Source organism: Haliaeetus leucocephalus, unplaced genomic scaffold (genome assembly GCF_000737465.1).
Source record: "Haliaeetus leucocephalus isolate CR32 unplaced genomic scaffold, Haliaeetus_leucocephalus-4.0 Scaffold450, whole genome shotgun sequence".
Classification (NCBI taxonomy): domain Eukaryota; kingdom Metazoa; phylum Chordata; class Aves; order Accipitriformes; family Accipitridae; genus Haliaeetus; species Haliaeetus leucocephalus.
The window spans coordinates 14,408,980-14,436,385 of NW_010972886.1; the positions used below are offsets into that span (position 1 = coordinate 14,408,980).

A 27,406-nucleotide genomic window follows, 5' to 3' on the forward strand; every position below is an offset into this window, starting at 1 on the left:
TGAGACTCTTACTTACCTAATCCTCAGCTGGCATTAATTGTGGTGGCAAGAAGCTTATGGCTCAGAAAGGCAGGGAACTCTACAATGCTGGGAAGCTGTCGACAAAAATCTTCTTTGGTAATGGCAGGTACTATTTGAATACCTAGTGAGGAGAGAATATCACTGAGTTATTGGGAGAGGTGACCTACTCTTGAGAAGTAGCAAATGAGGAAAATTGCTGTCACTGTTTCATGTCTGCACAGTGTGAGTGGTCCTATGGGCAGGTCTGTCTCCCCGCTTGCTTGGTGTTGGAGGAACAGTGGAAGCCCATAGTTGCTGCTAAACTCCTCCTGACTCCTGACTTTTGCTTTTGTCTCCAGATGCTAATGCTGAGTGCACTTCAGTGTCAATAAATAAAGGCCAGGCCTATACTAGGGCTTTAAGGAATGGTTTGATCAAAGCCCAGATTCCTACAGAGAAATATGGCAGTAGTGTAAAGGAGCCTCGTAAGACAAACTGGCAAAGTGTCACAAAATCCAGAGGTGGTAAGTCCTACTGTTTCCTCTACTGAGGGAAAAAAAAGTGTGTAAGTGTTTTAACAAGAGAGCTTATAAACTTTTGGAGTAACTGCTAGAAAATTCTTCATCACAAGTTACTTCCAAGCCAAGATAGCTTCCAGCCAAACAAGAACTAATTTCCCTATCAGACAGGAAGGCAGCTCAGGCCTGTTCAGTGATCTCTTATTTTTTCTGGTCAATTTACTAGGCTAACTAAGGAAGTTGACTGTCTTAATTACCATTGAGAGTGCAGTCATTCCACTCAAGGGCAGGGCTGCTGTTCAGAGGGACCTGGACAAGCCAAAGGAAAGGGGCTGACAGAAATCTCATTGAAGTCAAGGAAAAACACAAAGTCCTGTGTCTGGGATGGGTTAAACAGTGCATTAGGATAAACAAGCTGCCAGCCTGGGGCACACCGTCCCTTGGGGCCCTAGTGGACGCTTGAAACGTGATCCTGCAGTGCAGCCCGACAGGGCTGGTGGCTAACAGCATCCCAGTGAAGTGAATATCGCTTTTTACTCAGCACTCATAACGTGGCACCTTGAATAAGGCATCCCGTTATGGGTGCCCCAATACCAGAAAGACTCGTTAACCTGATCGAGTGCACTGAAGCCACGGCGATGGTGGGGCCGAAGCACTTGATCTGTGGCCCTGCTTGGAGCGGGAGCTCGGTCTTGAGTCTTCAGCGGGGCCTCTCCCCGTGAGGGGAGGGAGAGTCTCCGGCAGCTGTCCGCAGCACAGCCCGCCTCAGCACCCGCCTGACGCCCCGCACCAAACGGCTCCAGCCCAACGGCAGCTCCGCGCGCCCCCCCCGCGCGCCCGCGCAGGCCCCGCCCCCGCGGCGGCCGCTCGCGCCCTCACTTCCTGGGGCGGGTGGGTTGAACATGGCGGCGGGCTGCAGGGGCGGGTGGCGGTTCCTCTGCACCGCGGCCGCTCTGCTCCTCGCAGCGGTGCTGGGTCCCGCCGCCTCCGCCTCCTCCTCCCGGGCAGGCAGCCCGGGCGAGCTGCGGAGCCGCGTGCAAGTGCTGGGCGGCTCCAACTGGAGCCTGGTGTTGCAGGGCCAATGGATGTTGGAGTTGTGAGTAACGGCCGCTTTCCCGCCTGCCTCAGAGGCAGCCGGTGCCGGGGGAGGGGGCGGCTTTCCTGTGTGCGGTGTCCGGCGTCTCCCGCCTCAGCTCGGCGCCTGTCCCGGGGGGCGGGCATGGCCGGTAACGCCTGTTCCAGCGCGGGGAGAGGGGGGCCGGGCGGTGCCGGCCTTCCCACCCCGCGAAGGGAAGTGCGGGAGCTTGCAATGGCTGGCCCGGGGAGGGGGGGGCACGGGCGGAGGCGGCCGGGCGGTGACCACGCAGGGATACCTAAGGCCTATGATCCCCTCTTCCACCGAGCGTTGTCAGCCCTGAGCTTCCAGGTACATGCTCACCTTATTTGAGAGGATCTGATAAAAGTAGCTTTCCTTCAGGTTCTCGTCCTGTGCGGGTACAGAGGGCCCGAGCGCCCCAAGGTTAAACCGGGCACATTTCAGTGAGCCTGTCAGCGGTGTTATTTGAGAGAACTACCTGCTGGGGAGTAGTGTCAGGCACTGCACCTTGCACTGCTTACCCGTTCGGGACTTTCAGTGGATTCTGTGCAAGCTAGGAAGGCTGAGTTTGGTAGGTAATATTTAGCAGGAGTAGGTTTCCGAAGTGGTGTTACATAATATGCCAGTACGCCCTCACTTCCAGCTGCCTTGTTCTAGAGTTCTTGTTCAAGAAGATGCATCAGATTTCATTAACTTTTCAGTGCTGCTGTTGCTTTATCCTGGTGACAGCTAGAGAGGTCTGCCTATTGCCGGCTAGCGTTTTAAGTGCTTCCAACAAACTGTAGTGTCGTGGCTTCACTTGTGACATGATACTGTTCTTGAAACACGCATGATGTTTTGCTCTTGGAGTGTAACTCACCTGCTTGTATTTAGAAGGGGGAGAAGGAACTTGAGGGTTTTTTTTAAGACAGCAGTTAAACAACGTAGTATAAGTAGGCTGTATGCTCACGTGGTATCTGTGTGCTGTGCAGCTATGAAATAGGATTTTATTGTGGCATGTGTGCTGCTCCTCTGTGGAAGTGCTTGAGTTTGAAACAGACTGAGTAGCCTGTGAAACAGACTAGGTTGCCCATCAACATCTGAACTTGTGTTCCCTTATAAATACTTACCCAGCTGCTTTAGGTTTTGTTTTAGTGTTGAATTTGAGTTATCTTCAGTCTCTTATTAGGGGGAGGGACTGTCACTTCCCCTAGGGCTTTACTGCTCAGGATCCTACTGGACACCTGGTATTAATCAGTGAATAGATGGGAACAGTCCTGAAATAGCTGATTGAGAGACCCAGGAAGGCCCACTGGTGTGGCTAAGGATTTGGGTTTGACTTTAAGTCTCTTTTTTTCCCCTTTAAATTTATTGTGTTCTACAAGGTGGGGGAAGAGATGATCTTGGAGTGGGAGAAAATAAATTTATTTTTTTAATTGAAATTTTTCCATTTCTGACATCCTAGTCCTATGTGGACGCTATTGTATGAAAGTTACTGATGCATACATGAGTTGGTGAATCTTAAGGAGCAGAAAGGTTATTTATGGTGACTCAAAGTTTTTATTTCTAAGATAAAATATTTAAATAATTAGTGGTGCATGCCCCTGAGGAAGAAAGAAGAACTGACTGAAATCAGAAGTGGCTGGGATAGCGAACAGTTAAAATCCTTTGGGAGTCTTTACTCCACTTGAAACACTGCACTCTGGATTGGAGTGACAGGTAGCTGACAATAGCAATGGTGGCAAAGTTAGCTTTAGTGCTAGCGGAATACAGTACATGTTGCTTCATTGCTTAAATTAGACTTATTTTTGTTTTATGTACAGTGTTTGATGTGTGAAAGATCCTTGGTCTTCCATGCTACTTTCTGTGGTATGTTTCTAGCGCTTTCTGCTTTTCTCCTAACTGAGAGGGAACCTGTCTTTACTGAGGATGCTAACTCAATGCTGCTGTTCCTGAATTAGTGAGAGTTTGAGATTCCCAGTTGTGTTTAAACAGGAGTTTGAGATCTACTATTGATTCTTACGATTCTTGCAGCTGTTTTCATGCTGATGGATTTTGACTTCTACTGATTTTTATCTGGTTCAGAGCTGGTGATCCTGACAGGAGTCCTGCATGTCAGTTCATTGATTCCTTCCATGCTGTGTGATAGATCAGTTGGCAAGACTGCAGTATCATTCATCAAAACCTCATTTTCACAGAGAACCTCCTGTTTGTTTATAAGACCTTTGTTTTCCAGCAGTACTTATTGTTACGGGTTTTTTAATGCACATGTTATTATAGGATCTCAAAAAAAAAAAAAAAATCTGTCTCCTGCTTTAGATTACTGGCTTGAAGCCTCCTGCCCTGGTAGGAACGGGTACTAGTACTTCTGTTTAATGTCAGTTTTTCTGTTTGTGAAAGTAGTGTAGGCAAATTATTGCATGCTACCACTTTTTTGTTGTTCTCAGGTGCACAAATAGAGAAACTTAAGTCAGAAATTACTTGTGTGCGGGGTTTGCAGTGGAAATAGGATTTTTCTTCCTTCATTCCTCCTAGCTAAAGAGCGTGTACTTGGCTGACTTTTTGTAAATATTCAATTTTTCATAGCTGGCAAAATTGCAGCCACTGGAAGCACTGCTGCATTTCATTGATAAAAATGTTCTGGATAATTCTGTGTCTCCAAGACATTGCAACACTTTGCTTACTGTTACTATCGCAGCATACAGATCTGTGCTGAAGTGCTGTGAGTGTGGTACTGGAATTAACTGTTTTTAAAGGTTTCCTTATGGACATATTTCTACTCTGTAGCTGCAAGAAATGATTTGTTAAGATGAGGAGTTTTCTTTTTTTGTCTTTATTTTTAATATTCTGTCTGTTAAGAATATAGAAAACTAATTTCGGGTCTGTTTATTTAAAAGTGCATTTTGCATTTGTAAACATAGCTTGTTCCAAGCTTGATTGATCTTAATTTAACATCTTCTTCTTTCTGAAGTAGATTAAAACAAACAAACAACACACACATACATTGTCATTTATTGTTAAATGTTGTCCTGCTGTCTAGCAGGCCAGATTATCACAAGGGTTCAGTCGTCCCACTAGCACTTTTGTCTGTAGTTTCAAGGGAGTGTGCTAAAAATGTAGCTGAATGTTTTGGTATTTGCATAGTTTAATGCTTTTAAATAGTTGGCTTGAAACACTTTGTGTAAATAAACTCCTGAAGAGTTCCACAAATTATTTAACAATTACTGTAACTTAGATTGAGAGATCAATAAGATTGGGAATTTTCTGTTACTTCTTCTTGATTTGTTAGTATCCAGGCTTTTCTTTGTCATATTCCTAAAAAAAAAAAAAGCAGGAGGGAATGAAAAACAAGTTACCGCAACTCTGCTTTGGTTCTGAAGCTTCTACAGCCCTCCTGACTGAGTTCTGAGGAAGTGACCAAATTATCTTTGGACTCTTATTTAATAACCGAACACATGGCAGATTGCTGTGCCTTGGCTGAACAGAAACTGAGAAAATGTGAAACTGAAATATCCTTGGTAGCAGATGCTTTACTATTATAGAAGGGGACAAAACCATTTAGAATGATGGAACTTAATCTGCTGAAGTTCTAGAGGATTTCACATAATCTTTCAGTGATTGGCTTTCTATTTTAAAAATAATTTCTCCATATTTAAAAAAAAAAGCTTGAGATAGAAAGTTGTTGGGGTCTTTTTTTTTATTATTGCAGATGGTACTGTTATCCTTTTCTTGTTTTTGAAACTAGAGAGCTGAATAACTATGATATACCCTGCTTTGCTTCTCATCTTGTTCTTGGAAGTTTAAAATGTTACCTTACAGAATACAATTTGTTTGGCTTGTAGTGCATCACACCACAATGGTATACAGTTACTTTTCCCCTTTATTCAGGTATTATTGGAAAAGAGATGCATGTCAGGTTACTGAAGTAAATAACAGCAGAATGGGAATTCATAAGGTTGAGCTTGCACGCTGAAACAAATTCCCCAGAACAGTGCCTCGGTGTATGTCGCTTCAGCGGGCCCATCTGTGATTTAAGGCATTTAAGTGAAACTTGGCAGGAGAATCCAGGGAAGAAACCTCCTTTGCTCTTTGAGGTAGGTAGGGCTTTGACAATTTGTAAAAAAAACTTGTTTAACTTTTGTGGAGCAACTGTTTTTGGGTTGGGAGGTCTTGCCTGTCTTGTTTTGGAGGGGTTTTGGCACATGGGAGGAAACTTCTTGTCAGCTTCTGGAGCATGTATTATTATGAGATAGATCTTGGTAGATTACAGGGACTAACTTCTGTATCTTTGGCTACTACCTGCTTGCTTGAAAAGTAGACTAAAACCATATAGTTGACCTTCTGAAGCTTATCTTCTGTTGAAATTACAAAGCCGCCTATCCTGCCTCAAGACCTATCTGTATTTAGGAACAAGAATGAATTAAATGATAGTCTTAAGGTAACAGCCAAACACGTCAGGCATGGTCTTTTTTTGGTTTTTTTTTAGGTATGTTTATGGAATCTGTAGCAATAAGGCAAAACTACCTAAAAGAATAAAAGTAATAATTATTTCATTCTGATACTATTTTTACCATTCTATTAGGTACTGTTTCAACATATGCACCTCTAATTTTAATAGTACTCCCAATCTGAAATCCAGCAAATAGCTTGGTTTACTATAAGCAGTACCTTTTATAAAAGTTGTGTGCCTTGAATCAAGAAAAAGTAGACTGAAAGGGGAAACTTTCATCTTTGCCTATTTTGCTGTTTTCTCTTCAGCAAATTCTCTGATGCCTGTATCTATAAGCTGTTTCTCCTTTGTTCCTAGATCCTTGCAACTTCGTGAAATTGCCATCAGAGCAATTTGTAGAATGGTATTTGAGGTTACATCTGTTCAACACTGATAGTTACTGATAGTGAAAAAGCAGATAAAAGGAGTCAGTTACACTCATTTTCAAATGAGTGAATTGGTGAATTCCCTAGCCAAGCAGTTACAAGAAGAGAGATGAGTGGCTTGGAGCCGGAAACTGTGTATCAGTAAATCTTAGTAAAGTCATTCTGTGTTTTCTGATCAACTCTGTAGTGATGTGGCTGAATGGCATGTTTGCTTTTACTGGTTTTAGGTATTTATTTATTTTTTTTGTATTGCAGCCATCAGTGAAATTACTGGTATTTGAAAGCCAAAGCTTGGTCTTTCATGCTTTAGATCAGAGATAGACACACACTTTGCTTTGACTTTTTAAGAGTTTAAAATTTTGCTTTTGGATTGCTTGCTTTATGCCTTCTGAAAAAGTTTCAGGTATTGTAATGGATTGGAGTAGGAACTGGAAAACACCTGGCTACTTTGAAATAGTGATTTTAATCCACTTAAGTCAATTGTTCTTTCAATGGACCTGACCAGAAGATAGATGTTAGTTCCCTTATGTATGGAGGGTAGACAGTGTATGAGGATATTTCAGTTGTAAAACTTTGTGCTATGTAAGAGAACTGGTAATGTCAGAAATGAGGTGTATGTTGAGAAATGTGTGATACCTGCTTGCAGTGAATAACTTGGCAGTGTATAATTTATAGGTATGTGCTGTTTTCAATCTGACTTTTAAATGGTGGAGATCAGTAAATAGCTTTTTAATGTGTAACAGGCTACTGAAAACTTCCTTTCCTTAACCAAGTGCCCAGGTCTTGATTTAAATTCCAGTGGACTTTGATTTTTAAATTGGAAAGACCTGAGTGCTGTATTCTTGGTGCGCTTGTAGGGCATAGGGCACAGCACAAACAACAAGTTAACAGCTAAAGGTACCCCCTTGTGCAAAGGGAGAAGCTAGAGGAGTAACAGCGCTAAATTTGGTGGTGTTGACAAGGTGCTAATTGTTTCCTGATCTGCCTGTGGAGTAGAACAGAATCATAGAATCATAGAGTATGGCAGAAGAAATTTGGTTACATCTGCTTTTGTGAGTGACCTGGTCTTGCATCTTATGACTTGATGAAAAGTAATGGAGACTGGTTTCACAGCACACACATGGATCTACTTTCCTGCTCTGACAGATTTATTTATTTATTTACTTTTTCCCGGGGAATATAAGAATGGTAGCTGTACTGTGACTCCTGTAGAAATACAAATCAGCCACAGTTCTAAAGGATTCATTAGAAGCCTGCATTGAAATAAAGTAAGTCCTTAAGCTTCAATTCTTCAGGGTGCAAGAAGTTTTTTGAAGCTTTTGATAAAGGTGACCGAAGTATGAAGTATGTTACACTTCTGTATTGTGTTGAAACAGAAAGTGTAAGGGGAGGTATTTTAAGACTGAGAGGGAAGCACAATAAGGCTTTGGCAATAGAATGTTTTTTGTTATTTCCAGGAGGCACTCCTGAATTCCATAGTGCTTCAAATGCTGCATAACAAATGCAGACAGTAAAGCTTCAGAAAAGTGAGGATGTCAAAGTAAACAGCAGTGATAACTCTTCGAAAAATCTGATGTCTATTTCAAGTTCATTCTTGTATATGTGGGGACAGGGTGTAGCCTGGCTGGCAAAAATTGAACGTGTAATTTCAGGAATGTAAAGCAAATATTTTAAGGCTGATTGTGCCGATGTTCAGCTTGAGTGGCTGGATCTTGTAGCATCACATGTGGCTGTTGCCATCCCACATCCAATATTGGTAATAAAAACTAGGAAGCCAACAACTAAGGCTTTTTGTGAAGTTCATTGTTATGTTCTGTCACTGCCAAACTTTGATACGGGTGGATTTTAATGCTTCTTTAAGCTAAAGAAAATGTTTATAATCATATAAATGTTAGCCATGTGTATTGAATATTTCACTTAATTTCATTTAGAAGAAAGGCTTATGAATGTGAAACTTAAGCATAAATGTTGATATGGGCCAAATTTCTATTTCAAGATCAGATAGTACCTTGAACAGGCTAAAGGGTGCATTAATCTTTAAAATCTCATGGCGTGAGTTTGACACATCTAGAGAAGCTGGATTTGGAAAACATTCTGACTTCTGTCTTTAATTTTAGAGCAACATCAGCAGCAGCATGTGATGGATGTGTGCAGTTTCTTACCTACCAGTCAAGCTACTGTAATAAAATAATACTCAAGTACAGTATGTGTCAAAATATTATTAAAAGCCTTCTGTAGGCCAGCAGCACAATGGGAAACAGCTCTACATGTGAGACTTGTTTCCAGCATCTTTTTAAAAGATACTGAGGGGCTATTTCTTGGCAGGGTAAGATTTATGGACTGTTTTCAGATACACTAATGTAAAGTGATGTTGATTCAAAAAACCACAGTATTAGCTTTCATACTTAAAATCATAAATTCCTAGTACAGTAAAATACAACACATTTTTAAATTGTATCTTTAACTTCCAAATGACAAGCTTTCCTTTTTTAAATACTTAGGTTTCAAAACTACCATAAAGCATTCAGAGTAAATTTGATTCCACCTCTTCTGTGAGAAATTACCTGGTTTAGGTTCAGTCTTATTTTCATGAAACATTTGTGGGTGGCTGGAGAGATCTCAGTCTGCAGCCACTAAGTAAGCATTCCTGATCAGAGGACAGCCAGAGAATAGGAAGTGCCACTCTTTAAGTCAGATAATAGTACTGGCAGACAAGCTGAAGGAGTAAGGGAGTTCCTTGTAGAGGTTCCCAGTTAGAGTGTAGTGGTTATGTGGACCGTTAAGGATATTGGCCTTTGCCCATAAAGAAATCTGTTTCTATTGTTAGCAGTGGATGAGGAGTGTGGTAGCATATATGAAGTAATGTGAGAAGTAGTGTGTCTCTAGACCTACTATTTTTGCTCCCTTTCATTTTAAAATATCAGAAACTTGCACATATACATTTCCACCTCTACCCCCCCAATAAATTAGGTTAAACCATGTAAAGGTCTCTTTTCATTTGTAAAAGGGTAAGTCTGTGTATGGGCAATTGCCATGGCTTAGTTACATGCTATACCTAGCTGTTCCATGTTACCTTAATTGCGTATATTGAAAGCTGCACAAGTTTGACACAGACTTTGTGAACCAAGTTAGGGTAAAATACATAAAGACGGCAAATGGGGTTTTATCAGCATTTAAGCGTTATCTGATATTATCCTTTCGTGTTAGCTGTTCTGTCTCCATGTTGATATTATCAATAATAACTGCAAACTTAGTTTGCTTATCCCAATTGGTAGTATTGAAAACTCGGCTTTTGAAACATGCTTTCTTACTTTGCTGAAATTAATTCTGAGAAAAAACAGGAGAAAGACAGGCAGTATGAGCAGTAGGAATTTGATGTGCACTCTTCAAATCTCTAAAGAGTGCTATCAAAAAGGGCATGCTTTGATGTATTGAGTAGTGGGCTAAGGCAAATGTAATTTCTGAAAGTTCTGAGATGTGGGAAATCAATACAAAATGTTCCATTGAAGGATACCGCTTCAGAGGACAGCCTGGCTTCAATAATTTAGATAGCTGCAATGGAAATGGATTTATTTCATATGTAAATAGAATAAATCATGGGTGGTGGGGGGTTTGGATAGGAATTTCTCAAATCTGTGGAGATTTGTGTTTGTTTTAATAATGTGAGGAGGAACGTAGGGCTTGATACAAAGCTACTTGATCATCTTATTCAGTACACTTGATTAAGAAAAACTGTAGGCTTTTTCCTTTGTGATTGATGTGTTTGCATTTTCTCTGTATAGTAAATAAACTTGAATGTCTGTAAGTGTAAGGATATTAAAATATTTAACCTGTCTTCCCCCTTTAGCTATGCTCCTTGGTGTCCAGCTTGTCAACAGATTGAATTGACATGGGAGAGTTTTGCAAAGGAAAGCGAACGTCTAGATATCACTGTGGGAAAGGTGGATGTCACTCAAGAACCAGGTATAGTATGGAATAGACTGTTTTAATAAAAGGAATTATTCAATATAAGTACCACTTAGTATCTGGGAGTGTGCTTTATTTTACTGGAGTACCTGGGATACCAGCCAAGTCAGATAAGAGGTTTCTAAATAAAAATAACGTTATCCACATTTTGTTTGTCCTTATAGTTCATATCTGTGAGCCTGAGTTTATAAACTCAGTTTGAAGGATTAAAGAATTGGGGGAGTGATCTGGCTTAATACTGTATTAAAAAGGGCTTATTCTCTATTTTAATCTACTTTGCTGAAAGCTGTTGCCTGTCTCATTCCTCTCTGCTCCAAACTGTCTGCAGAAGAATCCAGTTCTGTAGCCTCCAGTTACGGAGAGTTTCAGGGTGTGGTAACATTACCGCAGTGTGAGCCTGCTTTAATAAGTTCTTAACTGTTTCCATGATGGTGCTGTTTTCTTGTCTTGTTTAATTGTAGTGGTGCTTTAAAGTGTAGATGTTATTGTTGTTTTCTGTTGGTGATGCACATATGCAAATGTGTTTACAAAAAGGGTTTCCTAACTATCCATAGAAGCATGAACACAATCTTATTTATTCCTTTAGTGACTCTCTTAAAAGTTTTGCATCTATGTTTGTGTAAGCAAGTACCAATATTGTTTAAACCTCTGCATCTCTTGGGAATGCTTCATGCTTGTTTTGGCTTCAAAGGGATAAAAGATTTTATCAGCAATATCAAAAGACTGAGAGAGTTAGGAAGATGTTACTAAAATAAAAAGGGCTAAGCTTTACTGATTGTCCATTTTATTATTTGAAAACATGCTGAAGAAGTTGGCTTTATCAAGTTAACAACAGGGAAATGACTTAAACTCTGGTCTCAGAGCAATTTAAGTTCACAAGAAAATGCCAGCTGTTCTAGACCTGTTGTAGGCTAATGTTTTGTTAAAAGTTTAGAAGTATACAAAAACTCTGATGCCAAAAAGCTGTTGATGTGGGGCCCTCCTGTAGTGCATATATTAATCATTTACAGTTTATTAAACAGATGAGTTTGAATATTAAAAATTTTTGCATAGATATAAACTTAAAGTCAGCTTCTGCACATAAACAAAGTAGTGGTTACTCTGGAGTTAAGGCTGCAAATGGGGATCCGTTATAATCCTATCTTGTTATTTTCTCCCAATTAGGGATTTTTTTGCCTATGCAGTGTTCAAAAAAAAAGGATTTCAGTCTTGATTGTGGCATTTGGATGTGACTGTAACTTAAAAAAGCACTTTCAGAAGGCTGTAAAAATTAAATACTTGAGATCTTGAATTATTCTTCCTGGTAAAGAACTTGAATGGAAGTATTGGGACCTGGAGGGGACAGGTACTTGATACTTTCTTTTGGTCTAAATTTTTCTGACTGCTGAGTGATGTCAGATTCTTAAGACCTTAGATGTGACTTTTAGCCAGAGATTCCTTAAATATTTGAATTTCTAATGTTGCTGAGAGTCTTGACCTCTGAGGATGTTTGACTTCTGCATGTCAAAGCACTGACCCAAAATGATGAATTTGTACTAGAGCATGCATAATATATCTACAATATCCAGTTCAGCACAAAGCATGAAAACCATAGCCACTTCTGAAACTAATGAATACTCAAACTGGAAAACAAAGATTTATTACAGATTTAACTTTTGGTGCTGATGTAATGTTGAATGTATATGAGCTCCTTTGGAAGCTCTCCAAAGTTATTGAGGTATTTTTACTATAGGCTTATGCTTCAGCCTTTCTTGGTGTGCTTAAGTGCTCTAGCTCCTGTTTTTGCTTGCTCAATGGTACCTTAATTAGCTTTAGTTATGTAACCCCTTCATCAAATTGAAAGTGGTCAAAATGCATTAAATTAGGGGAAAACCACTAGATGAGTGCAGAGTTGCGTAAAATTGCACTTCCAAAACCTTCAGGAGAAGGTAACCATTCATGGTGCTTAATTACAGGAGATGCCCAAAGAATAAATGCACCGGAGCCTTAATGGATTTACAGCATATTTCAGTCACTTGATGTGCTAGTCTTAAAGTGCTTATTCTTTCCTCATCTTTTCTATTGAAACGTTCAGTATTTCAAGAGCAAGTAATAGAGGCACTTCTGGATCTCAAAGTTCTGTATATTTGTGGTGCCTTCTTAAGCTCCCAATCACAGCATTCACCTGTGATTTAAAACGAGACTTCTGGTGTCTTCTGTAATCTTTGAGTACTTGTTTGATGAAAGCAGCTTTATTTTTGGATGGCATCTATAGTCTCTGTATTTGGGGGGGGCGGGGTGCAAATACTGAAGTTTTTTTCCTGTTCCTGATTATATGTTGACTTTATAATCGATATATGTCACATTTTTATTTGCAAACAAAAACAGATGCTTAACTGTATTTCAAGTTAAAACTACTAGCCAGTTCAAGTTTGTATGAAACACGCACCAAAACAATTTACGGTCTGTTCTTAGCTTTTTGTAGCTGGCTCATGCCTGGTTTTACTGATCTAAGGAGGTGCCTTAGGTAAGCAATAAACCTCCAACTAAAGTTTTGGGGATGCTTAGATGCATTTTGGCAACAGATTTTATATTTTATAATTTATGGATTTCATTGTTCATTCTGAGACTGTTGGTACTTGCTCTAGGATAGGCTACTGGTAAGAGAGATTTAAGCTAGCTATTTTGTTTTCTGGGTGCCTGACTAGCATTTGTAAGAACTTCAGAGAGCCTTTCAGTGTTCTCATAATTTTTGCTGCTGTTAAGCTTATTGTGTTCTTTATGGCTCTCCACCTAGTTTTTCTTGTGCAGCTGTGCTTCTGCTTGATTAATTCTACTGTTACACTTGTGGTTTTGTTTACTTCACATCTCCCTGTGCTGGCACAGCTTTTAGCTGTTTTATGAAGTTTTCCACCACACTGCTTCTCATAGCAATAAAGGCAAAAAGCTGAAAAGTTGAAATAAAGATGACTTCCTTTTTGGAACTTTAAAGATGCTTGCACCTGGTTTGATTTAAGCATCTTAAAAAAAAACAAACAAAAAAAAACCCCAGACCAAAAAACCCCCCCAAACCCAAACAATAAAAACCCCACAACCCTTTTTTGCCTGTAGGGGAATTCACGCTAGAAAAAGCATTACTGCTGAAACTTTTAAAAATACCTGGCTTAGTTCAGTCTGGCACATCTCTGCCTCCAACAGCAGAAACTCTTGCTGTAATGCTTTTCCATGGTTAGCTTCCTGATGCAGAAAGCTGTTTACTTTATTGAAAGCTGAATAAAGACTTAGTTCCCCAAAAGATTATCACAAACTTTATAAAAGCAAAAGTCAAATAACTGATTTGTACTCTTTACATTGGTACTTTATATGAATGGCAATTGCTAGCTAGAGGAATGTAGCCCTTACTAATGGAATTATCAACCCCTAGATATGCAGTCTAATCTCTGATGTCTGCTGTATTTTTTTTGCCAAAACAGACTGCATTAGTAGCACATTTTTCATTTCTGCAGTCTTTAAGTTGGATGTGTTGAGTAGTAAATAATATTACTAAGCGCTAAGGTGAGTTCTCCCTCTCACTTGCAGGTTTTCTGACTCTCAGGAGGTGGTAGTGTCAACTAGCCCTGACTTTCCTCAGATTTGGGAGCAGGGAGAGAGTGATATCTTCACCTGACAACTTAGCTGAGTCATACAGACAACCTGCTTATGAGATGTTCAGGAGCTTTATGCTTCTTGGCTGACTCTTGCAGTGAAGGCATACACTGGGACATCTTCATTGGTGTACCTAACAGAGCAGTGAAGCTGGAAGCACTTGCATCTGTTATTCTGTAGCAGTACTTAGTGCAAGGCCAGAGAAATTCAAACATCTTTTCCCCACAAGCTGCTTTTTGATGATTTGGATAATTTCTCTGTCCTATGAGTTGCATTATGTTGTCACTGTCTAGGGTGATACTTGTCAAAAGATTATTATGTATTTGCCAGTCAGTGGGGATCAATTCCAGTCAGCCTCTTGAAGTCCTACTTTAGCCTTTCTTTGTCCTTTCTGCTGTCTTCTGTCTGATGATCAAAATGCTGACATGACTCACCCTTCTGGATGGTGTAAAAAATTATTCTCATGGCTTAAATTTGCAATATTTTACAGAACAGAATGCTGAGACATCCCAAGCTTTATTATAAATGTGTTGGCATACCACTTGTGTTTACCTAGAGAGGAATAATGTATGGGAAGGAAGGAAAAGAACATAGAAACATTCAAAACATTGTCTTGCTACAGTCATGTTTGAGAGAGATTGAGCCTTCCTACAGAATATAAGAACAGATTCGTTGTGCAGTATATGTGCATTATTTGGAGGAAGCAAACAAGCAAATACAAAGATTAATTTATTTAATGACTTGAAGTACTTGACATCTGAAATGTGCAGCTCTAAATCATTTAAAATCAGCTAGAGGCTGAAAATCAGGGGGCCAGAGTTTGTAAGCCTTTGTTGTCACTGCTATCATTAGTGGCCCAACTTTCTAGATGAAACAAAGGTTGTCTGGATGAGACTATGCACAGACACAAGCACATAGCATCCTGGAATATAGGTGCATTTGTGTGGCTCTTTCTCTTGGTTGGAGGTGCACGCTGCTGGTCTGGCCAAAAACTTCAGCTGTGTGCAAATATTGATTAGGGAGATATGTGTAGAAAAATTACTTGTAGGAAACATTCTTCAAGGTATGCATTTTTTCCTAATTTGTCAACAGTATCTAGTCTCTGTTACTGTTTGTAGCATTTCTGAACACAAACTGTAAACCTGTATTTACAAAACAGTAGTAAAAGCTATGCAGTCTGCTGCTTTCTAGTCTACAAATACAGATCTGTAGGTATTTATAGATAAGTCAGAATGCTGAGAAATTTCAGTTTTACTTAACCGTTTGATGTGGGTTTTTTCTTCCCTTTCTAGGCTTGAGTGGTCGTTTCTTTGTCACAACACTTCCTACAATTTACCAGTAAGTGTGTCATACTAGAAACAGTTGTCTGTTTCAGTATATGTTCTTTTTTCCTGTCCTGTTTGAACAGTGGCATGGAAGATGTACTGAACAACTGGCTTATTTCACTTTTGTCAATCCCTAAAACATTTTTCAGGAGCTCAGTGCACTAAATGAACATGAAGTATGTGTTTTTAACTTATGGTGGAAGGTTCTCCTATAAACAGTTTTGTACCTAGATAAGAGTGATGCTTTTTTCAGTCTGGAAACAATATTTAATAGCATTTGTAAAAACTGGTGCAGGTTTGCAGTATTGCCTTCTAGAAACCTGACTGTATGTGAGCAGATACACTTGACTGTATAGAAGTGTCACTAAAATTTCTCACTTGAATAATGGACTGCATAAGTTGCATGTAAAACAGTACAGAAATTTTCCACTGTTTGTTGTACTGCTTCTGTGTACTGCTTAGAATTCTTCATCTATTGACTTAGTACCAATATGTAGCTGTTGACTCCTACTTGCCACTTGTTTTAAACTGTAACTCTGAAACGCAGGGGAAAAAGAAGGAATACTGACTTTTGATTTCAGTTCAGGTTAGTGTTGGAGCTTTGATTGTATGATAAAGTCCTCACCTGAGGCTTTTCTTTAGTTTAAGTGACTTTACGAAGTTCCCCTGTTATCAATGCTGTTAAAAATGGATCAGAAGAGGTGTTTGCTGTATATCTTCTCCAATAAGAAGCTGTCATCCTTTAAATATTGAACCCTTTATTAAGTCATGGTATTACGGGTAGTGCATATATACACACACAGACACACACATATATATATATGCACACTTTTAATTCTGAGTTGTGTCTGAAAAATGGTTTGGTGGTTATCCTCATGTGCTTTGTATTTGCTGTAATGCAAGTGACTATTTAAGAAAAATAGTGGTTTTAATAAATGGCAAAAGCTCATGCATTTTAAAAACTGAGACCTTCCATCATGGATTACAGTTTTAAAACATACTGAAAATGCTTAGGTGTTCAACTTTCTGAGCAAGTCAAATCTATAATGTATATGGATTTTTGTTTGGTTTGTTTTTTTTTTTACCATAGATACAGTTTAAGGGATATCTGTGTTATTGTATATTTCTGTTTTTTTAGTGCAAATGATGGAGTATTTCGCAGATACCGAGGCTCACGGACATTGGAAGATCTTCAAGGTTATGTTTTAGAGAGAAAATGGGAAGCTGTGGAACCTGTAGCAGGATGGAAGTCTCCATCTTCTATAGTGTAATACTTTGTTTTTCTTAACAAGAAACATGTTTTGTAGCTCATTATTCATTAAGAGTGCTATGTTGACAGCTTCAAGACAAAAGGCTTTTATTCCCTAGACATGTAGGCTTTGCAGAAGCAATCTATATTGACAGCCTGCTTTCCAGTTTCTCACCTTTAAAAGCAGTTTATTTTCTGTATCCGCTTTTGTTTGTGCCTGCTAAGGCTTGTTTATATAATCTTTGAAAATATATAAAGAAAAAAAGTACAGCCACTGAGCATTATATAAGTGTCTTTTTCAATATCTGCTAAGTACTGGAACCAAATGCATGTTTATGTAAATTATTACTTCATGACTTCTGGCTACTCGGGGGAGGCAGCCTTTAGCTTTAAGGATTTCTTGTTTATTTGTTTAGAAGGAAGTCTTGTGTCCTCTCTTGGAATAGGAAACAGTGTAGTGCTTACACAGTATATTAGAATTGTTTTTCAGAGCATTGAATTTGCTTTGAAATAGCATCGAATGCTTGTGTGATATAAAGGATGAACCAAAGATGTGAATGGCCTGTATTTGATTCTGGCTAAAGCTATTATGTGTAAATTCATGTCAGACATCCAGTGAGTGTCCTTATTTTTCATCTGACAATGAGGAAGAGCTGTAGGATATTTAGTAATTGGGAGAGGAGCTACAGGGCTGCATGCTGCTGTGAGTTGGGGAGAAGGTGGTTACAGCTGCACAGGGTTAAGCTGTGGAATTGCTATTTCTTGATTATGCTCAGATGTCATCTTTCAAGTCACTGTTTCAATGCTTTGCATTGAGCTGGCTTAAATTAACATAATTTTGTTTGCAGTAGCCTCCTTCTGACAATTACTAGGGCCTGAATGGCTTTGAAAGTCTATAAATCTTTTTCTGGTTTCTGTGCAGTTTGTTGTGTATCTCAACTCCTGTCTGTCTTGTAACCTGTTCCTTCCATTTCTTTGTTTTTTAGGATGCATGGCATGGCAGGGCTATTTCACCTCTCTGGATGGATCAGGGTAAGTAACTATGTAGTAGTGTTTTCCATACCCCCTTTTTATGCTTAGAATAATCTGCTTAGAAGTCAAAACCTAACTGAATATTTTTATTAACCTTTTATCAGAGTTAAATTTTCCTTACATTTACTGTACATTGGGTGTATAGTATCTTTGCACTATAAATTTTGTGGTACTAATGGACTATGCCAAAAATGGCAGTTTGATTGTAAAGATTATCATCAATACTGAAAATACTTACTATTCTTGTTATCTTGGTATAGTTAAAATGTTCTACTGAAGTGTGCTAACAGGATAAATTAGTTTTTTGAGAGCTGCAGCAAAAATGGTTGTAAACATCAGGAATACATTTAGTATCTACCAGGTTCTCTCACTTAATACTATTACTAAAGATTATATCCAGGTTCATTTTCAGCATTGTGAATCGTGCTCTTCTGTAGTTTGTTTGCATCTAGGGTATTGTACAGGAGAAGAGAGGGTAATGGTTTTATTTTTTAGTAAGAATTTCTGCATCTGGATTTCAAACTGTCAATGCCATTCACACAGGAACACAACAAATTTGGACGAGTAATTATCAGAAGTAAAGGAGAAAGGCTTAGCATACACTGAAGTATGCTTTGAACTTAAAAATATTTCAAAACCCTTTCATTTGGGAGCTATCAAAGTTTTTCCTGTAGCATGCAAATACTGAGAATTTTCAGACCTTTCCAATTTTGGTCAGGAAACGTACTCTTTCTTAAAATCATCAAGTGTAACCGAGATTGAGAGACTGTCTTTGTAGCAAAAGGTCTTAATACTGTAACGTGCTACAAAAAATAAAGGTAGTAGAGGGTTTGAACAGAGTTGGTATTGCTTCCAGCAAGCATCTAACTAACCCAGAATCAAACAGAACTTTCAGTTGTTAGGTTTCCTCTGCAAACTGTCTGATTCTTTCTTTCACTGAATAGTATTAACTTTTTATAGCCTTCTGATGTTTCACTTCCATAGTTGCTGTGTAATGATGTTGTCTCTGTCTAGTTTCCTTCCTGAAAGATTAAATGCTCTGGGAAGAAACCTTCTCTAATTTGCTTTCTGCTTTGATGAGTATTTCGGCTGCACATTTCATCACTCTTCTTGCTGTGCTGTCCTTGTATATGCTATAATAAATGTTGGAAGCTGTTCTAACATTAAAAACAAACAAACAAAACCACCCTGGAATTTCGATATTTAAACTTTTGTAAATGTAGATTGTGGTTTGTTTTCTAATGGATATACTCTTAGAAGAGATCTAATGTCATAATTTACTTCCTACCAGACAATCTGACTTGATGTGATGCTTGGTTCAGTCAATTGAATTTGTAGGTTTGAATAACAGACTTCAGTTTCAAAGAAATCTTAATATTGTATTTGGATTATTCTCTTTAAATTTATAAGTGAAATCACTTTTTCAGTGTCTGCTTAGAATGGGTGGCTTCTTTTAAGAACTAAAGAGCTTGAGTAAGAACTATATGGCTTAATTTTAGTTAATGAATGAATTCCCAAATTTAAATATGTATTTTCATCTTGTGCAATTTTTAAGTGTCTACCACTCTGCTTCCCAGATATAATTATGGGGATAAAGCTCTGCATGAAGTTAAATTTTTTTCACTTGGTGGTGTACTTGAGAGGTAGTTGTAAAAGGACACTTGCTTTTAACCTGACTTGATTCTTTTTTGGTTCTGAAATGTTTAAGTTACCTTTTTTAAATAATCAGCTTTGTAGACTTCTATGGGTGCTGTGGCTATCATTATTGGGCACGTTTACTGTATTGTCTCCTTCCTACAACAGAGGCCATAAGAACAAATGTACGGGTTCATGCCATGGGTTCATCTAGCCCAATAGTCTGTCTCTGACAGTTCCCACCTTCTTACAGAATATAATGATCAAGAATGTTGTGATACTTTCCGCTATGCTCTGAGGCTTCATACATTTATCTGCAGTAAGATTACATACGGCATCTCTAATGCTGAGTACCTTAGGAATAAGGAATTGTGCATCCTTTGCTTAAAAAGCCTTTTAATGTGAACAACTCCGTAAAGAACAACAAGGTTTAATGGTGTCAAAAGAATTACAGTATGACATTTAAGGATGACTAGGGCTTGAGGGGGAAGACTTTACTATAAATACTGTTAAATGAAAGGTCTTAATTGGATATCAATTTATGTAATGGCGACAGCAGTATCATAAGTGTTGTTAGGTATGAAGCTATTAAGTATCTTCTTCTCATTTCCAGCAAATTCATAGCTACCTCACTGGTGCTCTTGGGATTAATGTTTGGATTTCTTATGCCATCTTCATCTTAGCTACCTTATTGATTGGCCTGTTCCTGGGTTTGGTAAGAAAGCATATTACTTTATTTTTCTCAGGTACCTTGAACTTTTGCTTTGCATTAACTTGTGAAAAATAGAATAAACTTCACTGATAAGATGTACTGAAGTACCTTATTTTAATGACATATCTCTTCTCCCTGGTATCCAGTGATAAGACACACGGGGGTGGTTCAAAGCTGTGCCAAGGAGGTTTAGACTGGACATTAGGAAGCATCTCTTTACTGAGAGAGTGGTCAAACACTAGAATAGGCTTCCTAGAGAGGTGGTTGATGCCCCAAGCCTGTCAGTGTTTAGGAGGCATTTGGACAATGCCTGTAATAACATGCTTTGACTTGGTCAGCCCTGAATTGGTCAGGCAGTTGGACTAGATGATTGTTGTAGGTCCCTTCCAACCAAAATAGTCTACTCTCTTCTATTAAAATTCTTAAATATTCAGTACTGCAGATCCACTCTCCAGTGCTGTTACCTACTTCTGGTAAAGGTTAAGACTGGTTCACTCAAAGTTAACCTTTTTATGAAATTCATGCTTCAATTTAGATTTGTTTAGTCCATCCACTAAATAAGTGATTTTTATATTGGCCTTTTGTATCCAGACTTTTGTACTTAAGGACTGAATGGATGCGTGTGGTCAGAATTGTGTTAAGACTCCCAACTTTCTAAAAACACAGGCTTTGTGGAGAGATTTTTATTAGCTGGAATAGGATTGTATTTGTGGGAGTTAGCAACGTAAGTATGCTGCTGCACTGTTATTCAAAATGAAAGGATGAAATATTTTTTAAAGGCTTTGAAGATTTGGGGGTTTAATTGATTTACTCTATTCCAGGGCATAGCTTTGTGGTTACAGCTTGGTTTTAATAAAATCTGACTTAAATTCTTTCTCCCCTGTGATCTTTTGGTTTGAGTTCTCATTAGTAATTGAAAAATCTGACCTCTCTTGTTACAAACTAGAACTGGTGTGTTGATATATCAATTTCCAAAACATCAGGAAGGTTATTAAAACAAACCTGTTAGTTATATATGTGAATGTTAAGGACTATATCCTGAGCCCTGTGTTGTTTCATCAGTGGAAACAGTTCAAAGTTGCTTTACCTGTGGAGCTGGGATTATTTCCTCTCAGAATATTTGAATGATGTGGCTCTGTGACCTCTCCAATATCAGTATTAAATGAGAAACTGAGCTGGAAAAGGAGATATAGATGGGAATAGAAGTTCTTTCAGACTAGTTGCTTGGTCTACAAGCATGTTCTGCAACTGCAAAGACAGTTTAAAACAGTTATGCTGATAACTGTTTAACTACCTGCTAAGTCACTATTCCACGTAGGAAGTGTAAAGGTTGTTTCTGGCACTTGGAGCTCTGCCCTTCAGCCCAAATATTAGTGTTAGTGAAATGAAGAAAAATGGTGTAAGTATGTTTCTCAGTAGTATGGGGAAGTGATTTCAAAGCAGTGTGTGTATTTAGGCAAAACCACGTTTTTATACCTAATTGAATTGGTATATATGAGCAAATGTCTTTCACTGTACAATTTAAACAGCTGCATTTTTCTAGATGGTAGATTTTCATCCCCAAATGAGTGCAAATCAAGTTAGTGTAACTAGGAGCAAATTAATATGATAATTTAAAAAAAAAAACTTCCCTTCTTCCTCCTTCACTAAAAAAAACCAAACATGAAAAAGCTGAAAAAACGTAAGGTTAATCTTTCAGCTTTTTCTAAAAAGCTTTTCAATGATTGAAATATATTTCTTTTAACATGGTATCATCTCTTTCTGCTGCGTTATTCTAGCACATGACAATAAGACATAAATATCTTCTTGCAGTTTGATTGTATGTGTTCGACACTAGGCTGCTTTGAATAACAGCAACAAAAAAACCTAAAAGACAAAATCAAGCACAAAAGGTGGACGTACACATCGTGGATTGGGGAGTCACGGGTAGGAATTGAATAACATCCCAAAATACAGAAAATTTTGACAAAGAAGGTTTCATAAGTTTTAAATAAATAAAAAAATCTTCAACTGTGTTCTGGGCCTCTCAAGATGCAAGCCATTTCAAAACTGAGTAAATTTAGGGAAGTAGGAGGCAGAAAATTTGGAGTAGAAAGCAGAGAATGTTGGCTGGTATACACTGAGAATGCAGTTTTTCCTGTCTTTTTATTTAGCTCTTATCTCTGAGCAAGAAAATATAATTTTCTAACTTTTATTGTATGTCTATCTAAAAAGGATGAGTAGGAAAATACTTAATAGTGCAGGGGCTGCTGGGATGATTTGCTAATAAACGCTTTTTTTTCCTTTACACAGATACTGGTTTTGATTTCAGACTGCCTTTGCCCATCCAAGTCAAGATACAGAGCTGAAGCATCTGGTAAGAACTCTTAAGTGGCTGGGATACTGTAGGTTTAAATGTGAACTTGCAGGAGGGAGGGCAATACACTGTCAAGAACTTAGATGTGAGCCAATAATCCAGGTATTCATTTTAGTCACACTGACAAAGATTGGTATGTTGGGCTCTAAAATCCTGATGTCAAAGCATCCACCTGAATGGTAGCAAAGCAGACCAAAAAAAACCCACCGCAGACCAACAGTAATTTGTTCTAGCTTCCACAGCTGTGAAGAGGCTAAATGCATTCAAAATGAGGAAGTCTTGAAGAAAGATACTGGAGTTTGTGTATTTTGTGCAGGTGCATATTCACTAGACTTGTTGCTTAAATATAGAAAGGAATTTGCTTTGGCAGGACACTTCCACATCCTAATATGCACTCTGTATATTGCATTAGGAGATGCAACATTCTGAATCTGTAAAATTCTCTACGTAATTTGTGGTTGGGGAAAGGAGGAGATAGAGGGAATCAAATTAATCTAGAGACTGCAGCTGTGGGGATGGGGGAAGGTGTTGCATCTCCTTCAAATAAAACAAGAAAACATATCTTCCTGATCCTTAGTGAAAGGGCTTCGGAATAGTATTCTGCTCCCTACAAACATGTGAGGCAAAAACTTGCACACGAAATAAAGTCTCTTGTCAGCACCATATGTGTGTTAAGCTCCAGAACACCTTTTGGTATGTTTGTGCTATTAAGTGGAGTCAAAACTCGACTGTAATTAAAAACTTATTTTTTAATTGCATACATTTGTGTGCATTGGTTTGCTGTTGAAGAGGAAGGTGCATTTGTGACACTGGCCAATAAGACTTTAGCCAAATCTAGAATTTGTAAGTGTGCAAAATTACCATCTTCAAAATCTTAGATGTTCATCACTATCAAAAGAAAAATGCATCTGTGCATACTTGTGCAGTATGCTATCCAATTGCCTGGTTGACTCAACAGCAGCTGTTACCTGACAGAGCTTACCAGTATCTTATCACTTTCCCACTGATTTCTTTGATAATTATACCTCTTCAAGGAGTCGGGTAAAATTGATCTTTCTTTAGTTTGTAACTTGGTGGAACAAAATGGAAGCTATCTATGCCTGATATGCAAGAAAATCAAATGAAAATGGAGGAGAAATACTACTGACGATTTATTTGAAATAATTGAAAAATAAGGAAAATAGTCCTGTACAAGTTTTCAATAATAACGTTTATGAATATTTCAGAATACATACACAGTGATGTAACTTGAAAAGACATCGTTCTGAGATTCAGTCTAACTTCAGTATTTGAAACTCCTCTTTTCTTTAGAAGAAGCAATTACAAAGGATAATGTGGAGAATGCAGCATTAGAAGAACCGGAGGAGGCTGCAGAGCTTTCCGCAGATGATGCGGAAGAGACTGCAGATGTAAAAGATCTTTCAGATGGAGAAGATGCAGCAAATTCAAGTGCTGATGACTCAGAGGAGGATTTAGCACTTGGAAAAGAATCAGGGGAAGAAGAAATGGAAGACTTAAGTGAAAAACCTTTAGCTGATCCAGAGACTGAAAGCTCAGTAAGACAGCGTAAAAGTCAGGTGGCTGATAATGGACTATAGTTTTTTCGGTGGTGTATTTTGTACACTTGGACCAAAGAAGTATCAGACCCTGGGTCTGAAGTTGAAGCTTACACTTGATTTGTCATTTGTGTTTACGCAAAACCTCTGCTCTGTCAGCAGACTTCTCTTTTTTTAAACTAATACTTGCTTACTTTGTTTTATAAGCACATATGCTGTGTGTTGCATTAAGTTGCGTAACTTTAGCCATGACAATCAAAATAAGTGTATTTTATCTCTTTGAAGTCTTCTAAGAGAAAAGGAGTGTAACAGCCTCAGTTCACCAGCTGTAAAATGGTAATCTATGCTTGTGTTCCTTTAAGTATTAACCTAAGCAAGATCAGGAGTTTTAATTCTTTACAGTAGCTCGGCAGGACTGTGACTTTTCTGTCTGAATGTTTATTGTTTCCATATGCCACAGAAACACCAGAGAAGTGATACAGTAGTGAAAGAAGGCACCTTACTAGTCTTCTATTAAAAATGTTGTGTACGATGTGTTTATTTTTATCACTTTCAACTGAAGCACCTTTCTCTTTCATTTTTATTAATGTTTGCTCTGAAAGTTTATCATAGAGTATGCACCCAAATTTTTCAGTTTTTGGTAATTCAGAGGCATGTTGCACAGCTCAAGCTTGTCAGCTGAGTTTTTTGACCCAAGGAGTTTAAGTAATTGAAAACCTCAGGCCGAGAAAGAGTGGCAGCTAAATGTTTAAAATACGTTTGAACTTTTAAAAGGTTTAAAGGAAATTATTTTGGTCAGGGGGGATTTTTGCCAAAGCGTGACTCTATCTCCCCGCCCCCCGCCAAGAGATTGTAGCAAGAAGTATTCATTTTGCAGTCAGTAAGTTGTGTATTTCTTGCCAATACAAGCTTGTCATATGCAGTGCAGTTCTGCCATTTCCAACTCAAAATACTTTTAGCAGAACTCAAACTGCTTTAGTAATATTAACTGAAGAGGCACTTAAGGTTTTACCTTTGATTGCATTTCTACGTTTTGTCACTGGAATCGGCATGTTAAGAAAAGAGAGGGACATGAGTGGGTAGTGGGGAGAAGCTTTTGGTTTTGCTACTTATATCAGGATAAACATGGGTCTATTGAACTGTGTAAAGTGAAAATGGCTTGCCAGCTAGACAGCATTAGGTATGATTAGAAGACTTAAGTCATTAGAGATATCAGTATTTCCCTCCTTTGACTTGGTTAATATATAAGGCTTTTTTTGGTAAGGAATCCCTACAGTGAGATCCTGTATGTTCCTACTTTGTTGATGTGTGATCATGTGCATAAGATGTCTTAATCTTGATTTTTTTTTTAAATGTGCGTATATATATATTTTGCATAAACCTTGATAACATGCATGAATTTCATCTTGTTCTTCAAGAATAAAGAGTAATCAGAGATGAAATCATCTCATCAGAAGAGAAGTTGCAAGTGCAAAATGCTGGTTTCCTTTGAGACTGAGATTAATAGGGCCAATTTGTGTTGAAAGTTGTTTTGGTTTGGGTGGTTTTGTTTTTGCTGGTTTTGTTTTTTTTATTTAATAAATGCTCATAAAGAGCATATTTACTATGAAAGCTTAACTTTTCCTGTCTGTGTCTTGTTGCATACTGTGTCTTGGAACTATATGGTAGAAACTTTGCATTTGTCTGTTACAGCTGTGTAAAGAACAAAATTACACTGCATAGATTGAATATGAATTTTCTTAAGGAACTTTCTCAGTCTGGAGCTTGAATTTCATATAGTGGACACATGTAAGTATGCTTTCACATTTGTGAAAACATATAGTTGATAATATATATAAATTGCACTATAATGAGAAGAATTTGTCTTGTGTTATTTGGGTGCTGTCCTATGTAACTGAGCAATTATAGAAGCTTACAGAAGAACTCAGTTGAGGTACATAGCAGCTTTTTTTTTTTCTCTGAAAAAAAACCCAAAACCAACCCAAAAACCAACGCCAAACTCAAGCTAAGCTTTTATTTGCAAAAATTAAGAAAACTTTGTGGCCACTGTAGTCTGTAGGGAAGAACTGTGTACCTAAAAGCTCAGAGTACAGATTAGTTGTTTCCACCATGTGTTTGCTTTTTTTCATTATCTGTGCATCAGGAGCTCATAAAAGTCTAAAAGAAAAACAAGACTTTAACCATATTCCATGAGACAAGCAGGAGTCAGTGTGTGTATATTCATTTACATGAACTTGCATAAGACAAGAATAGACATATCCCCTCAGTCACAGATCCAAAACTACCAGATGCTGAAAAATATATGGGACTGTATCCAGCACAGATTGAGGGCAATGATGGCTTTGATTGTGTACCAAAGAGGATATTTTATACTGCATAGGGTCTTGTGATACTCAGTGTGTAGGAGGGGGCATGTCAATATTAAATTTTGATTCAATTTCTCTTCACTTTTGTAATATCATGGAGCCAGTCATCTAATATCCTCTTCAGCTGTTTAAAGAGGTTTTAGCTTTAAAACATGCGGAATATCCTTATACCTCACAATGGCTTTGTTGTATGCTGTTGGAAATATGAAGTATTAAAAAGTCAAGTGTACCTCTTTTCAGTACTCAAGATATGAGGTATTTGGGCTTTTTGAATGTTCAAACAAGGTGTTCTCACAAGAGTTGCATTTCATTACAGTGTCTTTGAATTTAAAAAAAAAAAACGAACAAAAACAAAAACCACAAATGATACTTTGTCCTGTAAGATACGTGGTTTATGAGATGCTGTGAGAAAGATCAGAAGCTCCTTTGCGTGGTGATTTTCTGAAGTATCTGCTTACATTTCCTCTGTTTTTCCATGTCACTGTTAAGTTTGGATTATTTACAATGAAGATATTAAGTATTTTCCATCATAAAAGACCTATCTGTAAGATCACTCACTGATGAGCAGGGATTAAGTAAGCAGGCAGCAAGTGACAGTAGTTCATCTCTTTATAGATCTGTCTTGTAAGTCTGGAAATGAGCTGTACTAGGCTTTTAAAGTTTTTTTGAACATAATATGTATGTCACTGCTCCTGTGTTTTCATTCATAAAGTAGGGAATATTAATGCTAACTTGGGTTTGACTGTATTTGACATGCATTGGAGTACTATGAAGATCACTAAATTGTGATTAAGACTAGAAGAACAGGTGCTGTGCAACCATTGATACCTCCAACTTAGTTTTATATTTGTAGGAAAAATATTGTAGCATGATACTGGAGATACTTAACTTTGATTAATGTTTATCTGGCAAACAACAAGTAGCAAACACTGTAAAGGCTAAATTTGTGTTTAACAGAAAGACCACTAGCTATGCAGTAGAAGTGTAATGTTAATATACTTTCCAGAATCAGGGCTTTTTCCACTAAAAAAATCATGCAAGTATAGTACTAATTAGACTATTATGATAATATTAAACTTGGTGTGTTTCCAAAAAAAAAAAGTCAGTATCAACCTTT

General features: G+C 38.1%; 1 protein-coding gene across 2 annotated transcripts; it reads left to right on the forward strand.

The window, feature by feature from the left end:
* The first annotated feature begins 1,411 nt into the window (after window positions 1-1,411).
* TMX4 (thioredoxin-related transmembrane protein 4) lies at window positions 1,412-25,487 on the forward strand. 2 transcript variants are annotated; one of them, XM_010574818.1, is made up of 8 exons: window positions 1,412-1,614; window positions 10,316-10,431; window positions 15,351-15,396; window positions 16,522-16,650; window positions 17,619-17,664; window positions 19,913-20,014; window positions 22,304-22,367; window positions 23,679-25,487. In XM_010574818.1, exons 1-8 carry the CDS (start codon window positions 1,421-1,423, stop codon window positions 23,963-23,965), a joined length of 984 nt encoding a protein of 327 aa, XP_010573120.1. In that variant the 5' UTR covers window positions 1,412-1,420; the 3' UTR covers window positions 23,966-25,487. The 2 variants fall into 2 exon arrangements, with proteins under 2 accessions (XP_010573120.1, XP_010573121.1); XM_010574819.1 differs by lacking the exon at window positions 19,913-20,014.
* Window positions 25,488-27,406: the final 1,919 nt, after the last annotated feature.